The 7,434-nt window shown below is 34.4% G+C and overlaps 1 protein-coding gene across 1 annotated transcript in view; it reads right to left on the bottom strand.

The window, feature by feature from the left end:
* Nucleotides 1-7,434, bottom strand: part of LOC106883775 (ectopic P granules protein 5 homolog) — a 130,856-nt gene that overhangs the window by 59,569 nt on the left and 63,853 nt on the right. Inside the window, exons 10-13 of the mRNA XM_014934904.2 lie at nt 5,845-6,001; nt 5,012-5,155; nt 2,655-2,809; nt 326-477 (exon numbers count right to left, since the gene is read on the bottom strand). Coding sequence (XP_014790390.1) covers nt 326-477; nt 2,655-2,809; nt 5,012-5,155; nt 5,845-6,001 — 608 coding nt within the window. The remainder of the gene's footprint in view (nt 1-325; nt 478-2,654; nt 2,810-5,011; nt 5,156-5,844; nt 6,002-7,434) is intronic.

Here is a 7,434-nt window from a genome sequence, read left to right as displayed (position 1 = left end):
ATGATATATATATATATACACACATATATATTTGTGTGTGTATATGTGTTCATTCGCAGCTAATAATTGACTACATCAGAATTTTTAATTTCTTATGCATACTTTGCTTAAACCAATACATGAACACAGGAAACTCAGAGCAGCGATAAAGGGAATCAACTTCAATAAATAAACACAGTTTCTTCTATTGAGTATTTTCCCTCTTCTTGTATGCACACACACAAACACGTAACATTACAACATAAATGCTGAAGAAGTATAAGTAAAACAGTTTGAATACACGCACAATCATAATATAAGAAATTTTTTGTAGTCTGAAACCTACCTCAAATACTTCCACAGTAATTGTTTGTATAAACTCTGTTTCACTTTCATGACGACACTGAACCATATTAGAGAATGCAGTGAGGAGATAGATGGCTTCAGAAATTGGCATTTTTTGTAAGCTGTCAGCTAGTTGAGCTTTTCTTAATGGATCTGAAGTGAATAATAGATATACATATATTGCATAAATTACTACACAGCCTGAAATGTTTTACAATAAGGTTTTATGACATTAATTATATAAAGAAAATTATACTGAGTATACTTCCTTAGTACTGGTATGAATGGTGGATGTGAACTATTTTGGCAAATGAACTTACTGAGTCACTGACTATTATCACTAGATGTTGGGCAGATGAACAGACAACAAATCGTCAATGCCAGGAACAACCAGTTCAGTTAGTAAACTATAGCTATCATCTGCAGACGTGGTGTGCACAGATGAGGTATTTCAGCTAATGAAAGACCATTGTGACTAAAACCTAGGCCAGACATTAATGCTTCATTGCTCAATCAGAACATCTAGTGTGGAAGAGATACATTGGTCCAAGGAAGTCACCCAACCGGGATGAATAGCTGGATGGAATGCTGGGGACATGATAGAATGCACCAAGTACATGCTGTACAATGGTTACTGGTAGGAAAATCATTCCACTACAGAAAACATACCTCAAATGAAATATACAAATGAATGGTGGACTTATAAAACTACATCACAGACTACCACCCATCTAGGAAGGCAATAACTTGAAAACAAAAGAACTGATAGATAGAGGAGACGACTCTTTGGTCCTGTTTCGGAAGACCCCACTTAATGCTGGTGGCATAATATAATGCTCCCAGTCCACACTGTAAGACATTCACAACAACAAAGTTGTCCAGTTTTCTGTGTTGATGTGTGTGCTAGATGACAGAATACAATAGGTGAGGAGATACTGTGAGATCTATGCAACCCATGGGGAGAGAAGGAGGAAGAGTTAGGAGAGTTGAATCTATAATACAGCTTTAATTTCCATCCGATATTTCACTGCACTTTTCACTAAGACACTTTTGAAAAAACATGAATGCCACAACTTCAATTTAATGTTCATACCCAGTCAAAAGAAACTATTAATTACATTGTGTAACAAAACTTTTATTTATTTATTTATTCATTTTTGTCTTTGGTTAGTAAGTGTTAGTTCCTATTTCCTTTTATCTAGAAATCAAAGGAAATGATTACTATTCCTTTCAAACTTTGCTTTTGTGACTGGGACATCAATGTTTTGAAACTGAGCTATTTTCCATTACATTTCAGACAAATTCAGCAGTAAGTTGCTGAAGCAGAAATATTATTATAGCAAATATTCTGCTCAATACCACACATTTGTTTGTCAGTTGCTTGATTGTAAGCACCTTAGTGGCTGACAATGTGCATCTCTGAACATGAGCAAATGCAGTGGGGGAACATCATAACCATGTGTTGAGAGAGATTCTTTGGGGCTTGAATAAATGTAACACAGGGAAGTTTGAAGAAAATATTAACCATTTTTCATACTTTCTAGGGATAAACAAATAGGAAATAACAGTTGCTACCCAAAGTTATACAATAATTACTGAAATACAACTATATAAGATATTATTTGGCATACTTGTCTAAGAGCTCAATGTTCATAATGTATTTAGTCCTACTGTAAAATAATACCGATGGGGTTGTGTCTCCAAATAAATTTAGTGAGCCACATAGTAAGAAACACAGCTCTTGATCTTTTTTTAGCCACTCACATAATTTTAGGAAGTTAGTGTAGACTTAATACTAGTAAAAATCAGGTTGTACAGTGGCAGCCATAAATGAGTCAAATTTTAAAATATATAAATTATTATAGTACACTTAACCCATTGTGAGTTATTGAGAAAGAGGGGAGACAAAGTGGGAAGGTGACAGGGTGGGTTGTGTAAGGAGGAGGTCTTGGGCTATCCTACATAATTAGGGTAAGGACACAAGGTGTGAGGAAAAGGAGATAGGAAGGGAGCAATAGACAAGGGTAACACATACACATACATATAGAAAGACAGAGACAGACAGACAGACCAAGTCAGTGAAAAAGGTGGAGAGAGAGATAAAGCAGTAATTGCATTGACAGCCAAAACTCTATGTTATGCTCACAGATAGAAGATGAAATTAATGAAATGGTAAACAGACACAATCCTTATTATTATAATAGATTAAATATGCTTTTATATACAGACCAAAATCAATATTTTAATATAATCTTTAAACAACAACTGATCATATAAATTTTTTTTTTAAATAAATAAAAAATTATGTAAGAAAATCATAAGATTGAAACCTTTTAATTCTGCTTTACATTGTTCAACGGAAGGTAAGTTGTCAGGAAGTACAGATTGATTCTGTCCCATGTGCAACATCCACATGAGTTTCCATGTAGTTTCAAGGGAAACACTGGCATAAGGCATATCTGTCATATATTGCCAAGACCCCATCCTGAAAGATAAAACAAAATATATCAGGCCATTTAATAAAAATCAAAATCAAAATAATTCATAGTTTGATTCAAAAAGTACCACAATTACAAAACAATATCAATTGAGACTTAACTTTTCTACTAAGGTCATGTATACCAAATAATGATTAAAGTGAATTCTTTTTATAAAGCAAAAGGCCAACTTTTGAAACATTCCCATAACTATATACAAGGAATAAGTGATCTACAAAGTCTCAAACAAAAATGATCTTTTGGAATTGGTTTACATGAAATGATGACTTGGAAATAGATTGTTACCAATAAAAAAATATCTATGAAGAGATAAAAGAACTCAATTATAACACAAAATTTTTAATGAGGCCAGAAACTTTGAAAAGAGTTATAACATTGCTAAAGAATCTAATATGCTTTATATAAAGGGAACTTATGTATAAACATCAAAAAAATATCCACAGTAATTAAGAACTCAAGTAATTACTCAAATATGTTATAACATTGAAGGATATGCAGGTGGAAAAAATTTGCATGTATCTATAAAATTAGGTTAAAATGATCTTTTAGAGCAGCATATTTAGAATACAAAGCAGAAAAGCATAAATTTCACAAATAGTTCATAATTTATGCTCAACAGCTGTTTCATTACCAATAAACATTACTGACTGCATGATTAAAGAATTAAGATAAATAATTAATTTTAAATAGTATATATTAATTTAAAGTTATGTTTATCCCAAATTGTTATGAGTTCTGCTAATCAGAAACCATTAATACTAAAGTAATCTAAATTTGTTAGTGTGTTCCACCTACAAATACTGACAAGTCCATACTTGTTTCAAATTTTGGCACAAGACCAGCACTTTGGGGGCAAGGGAGTAAGTCAACTGCATTGACCCCAGTACTCAACTGATACTTATTTTATCAACACTGAAAGATTGATAGGCATAGTGGACCTCAGTGGAATTTGGACCCAGAACATAAAGACAGATGAAATTCCACTAAGCATTTTGCCCCACATGCTAACATTTCTGCCAACTCACCACCTTAACTGGCAAGTCAATATTGCAGTGTTATTTATTGCAGGAATCTACAAACATTTGCTGCTTCTAACCTATTCAATGATTTCTAACAATTAAAAATATAAAAATGTATGGCTATGTAGTTAAGAAGCTTGTTTTATTACCATCTGGCTTCAGGTTTAGTCTCATTGCATGGCACCTTAAGCGTTTTCTATTACAGCCCCAAGCCAACCAATGCTTTGTGAGTGAATTTGGTAGATGGAAACTGTGTAGAATCCCTCATGTGTGTGTGTGTGTTTTGATTATGAATATATGTTTCTTCCTACCACTGCTTGACAACCAGTGTTGGTTTGTTTATGTCCTGGTGACTTAACAGTTTATCAAGAGACTGATAAATAAGTACTGGGGTTAATTTTTATTTTACTAAAACCTTCAGTGAAGTGCCCCAGAATGGCCATAATCCAATGATTGAAACAAGTAAAAGATAAAAGATAAATTATGTCAGGATGTCACTTCATCTGTAATAACAACACATGGAAATGTCCGAGCGAGGTCGTTGCCAGTGCCGCTGGACTGGCTCTTGTGCGAGTGGCACATAAAATACACCATTTTGAGCGTGGCCGTTGCCAGTACCGCCTGACTGGCCCTCGTACAGGTGGCACGTAAAAGCACCTACTACACTCTTGGAGTGGTTGGCGTTAGGAAGAGTATCCAGCTGTAGAAACTCTGCCAGATCAGATTGGAGCCTGGTGCAGCCTTCTGGCTTGCCAGTCCTCAGTCAAATCGTCCAACCCATGCTAGCATGGAAAGTGGACGTTAAACGATGATGATGTATTTTTACCCTAAACTAAAACAATTGAGAGAGGAGGGCCATAACAAAGAATTATCTAACAGAAATTGAACCCTTTAGCATTCAGATTACTTTCTCAAATGTAATACTTCTTTATTCACATTATTTTGCATCAATCAGGCATTATCTTGTAGCTTAGAGATTCTGATGATGTAAATGTATATTTTTAGGTGTGCGAAGCTGGATTTGGTCAGATTGAATAAAAAACATGTAGAATACTTGGGTCAGTTATGGCTGGTTCAAATGCTAAAGGGTTAAAGGAAAATAGTCTTATATATGATTGATTAAAGATGCTCCAGCCTTAGATATAATGGCAAACAAACCAAACAGCTTACCTTTCAGCATTAAGAATACAATGGACAGCACGTAAAAATAGCTGGTCAAACTCAACTTGTAATCGTTCAAGCATTGCTGGTGGTAAACGTTGGTTGCATTGGCGGAAACTTAACCAGTGATCTGATGTGTATAACATTATTTGCCTGTAAAATATAATAAAATAAAGATACTGCAATGTTTTAAAACGAAATTAACAGCAGTTATAGTTGTCTGCAGGTGAAATCATTAAATTAAAAAAGAACACGAAAATTAAGTAAAAAAAAATTTTAGTTTTTTTTTTAAATTAGTGTATTTACTAAGAGGATTCTTGATCAACATTAGATAAGATGGCCCAAATGAGAATAGCTACCAACAAAATATATCATATTTGAGGCCAATATGCAAATCCATATACCTGATTCTCTTACTAAATAATCAATGACACAATAATCTTTCCTAATATAGGTACAAGGCTTGAAATTTTGTGGGAGAACGCTAGTCAATTACATCAACCCCAGTGTTTGACTGGTACCATTTTATTGATCCCAAATGGATGGAAAGCGAAGTTGACTTTGGCAGAATTTGAAGTCAACTTTGGCAGAAAGGTACTATAAGGATCTAGAGATTTTTTTTTTTTAAATTGTAAGCAGCTTTGCATAATCCTAACATAAGGGGAAAATTTGGAACAGATGAAGAAGTATCATTCAAATTACAAAAGCAATGATTCTTGTCAGATCTAGACCATTAGAGAAGTCATTTATGACACTGCCAATAAAACAACAATCAGAAACAAGAAACTGTTTAGTGAAGGCAAGAATTACCAAAAAATATAAACTAAAAAGAAGAGACTTACGTGATCATACGTCCAATTCTTTTATTCAGCTGTCGGTATCGAGAGAGAGAAAATGTCTTCAAGCCACAACTAAGAATATCGATGAGGCATGTAAAGAATGCAAAGGTTTTCATCATTATTGATTCAGAAGTCACATTTACATCATAATGCCATGAACCTGAAAGTAAAAAAAAGCAAAATTTTTTTTATTTTAATGGCAGCACCAAACTAAAAATTATTTGATTTGATTTGGTTGTCAAGACCAGCTTTGAAGGATTTGATGAGAGATATTGGTATTAAAAGCATGAGGCTGCATTTAAAGGGTTATGATAGTATTGAGGTTTGTATTATCTGCAACAGAACATATTGAAGAAAAACAGTATAACAGCAAAACTGATGTGGTAGAAATTGAGCAGATAAAAAAACACATTTTCATTTCCATAATAAAACTCTTCATACCAAAAGAAGTAAACCTCTTCTAATGGTATCAGTAGGTGAGAAAATCATTTTTCAAAACTTAGAAGAGCACCAGATATTGAAAAACATACAATGAAGAATTATGCATATTATATTTGTGACTGTTTTATAAGAGCTGCTGGTAATCATCATCACCATTTAAAATCTGTTTTCCATGCTGGCATGAATTTGACAGTTTGATAGGATCCAATAAATTGAAAGATTGTATTCTTCATCATCATCGTCATTAATGTCTGCTTTCCATGCTGGTATGGGTTGAATGGTTTGACTGAGAACTGACAAGCTAGGAGGCTGCACCAGGTTCCAATCGGATTTGGCAAGGTTTCTACAGCTAGATGCTCTTCCTAATGCCAACCACTCCGAGAGTGTAGTGGGTGCTTTTTACGTGCCACTGGCACAGGAGCCAGTCAACCAGCACTAGCATCAGCCACATTCAAATGGTGCTTTTTACATGTCACTGGCACGGGTGCCAGTCAGGCAGCACAGGTATCAGCGAAGCTCAAATGGTGCTTTTTACATACCAGTCAGATGGCACTGGCATCAGCCATGCTCAAATGGTGCATTTTACGTGTCACCGACACATGCTCCAATATCTGTTTTGACATAGCCTTTGTGACTGAATGTCATTCTTAATGCTAACCGCTTTATAGTGTATAGAGTGAATACAGAGTGCTTTCTTTTTATGCGTAAAAAACACAAGTGAGGTCCCCTCATGACTTGTAGAATTAAATGTCTTACAGTGGCCTCCATAAATGAAGAGTAGAGGAAAGAGAGAGTGGGGTTTTTTTTTCTATTTGGCTGCCACTTTTCAGTTTCTTCAATTTTTGCTCCACCTGATTTCATATTTGGTGTATTGGTGTAGTTTTGTAAAGTAATCACTGACATGAAATTCATTTTTGTCATAAATCAATAAATAAAGAGTTAATAGCTTTTAGAGTTTGCAAATTTGGGGTAATATTAGCCAATCAAAAGGCACAGGCATATAGGTGCCTGTTTCCATAGAAACAAGCCAAGTTGTTACCAAGCTGCTTACTCACACTGTCATTTTTCACTTATTAAATGGTGGTTATGAGAATTGCTAAAAATAATAGCTAAACAGGCCTTAAATCACACACCAAAATTTTTTTTTGTTTA

This window comes from Octopus bimaculoides, chromosome 4 (assembly GCF_001194135.2).
Source record: "Octopus bimaculoides isolate UCB-OBI-ISO-001 chromosome 4, ASM119413v2, whole genome shotgun sequence".
In the NCBI taxonomy this organism is placed as follows: Eukaryota; Metazoa; Mollusca; class Cephalopoda; order Octopoda; family Octopodidae; genus Octopus; species Octopus bimaculoides.
This window is presented reverse-complemented; position numbering and strand designations above follow the sequence as displayed.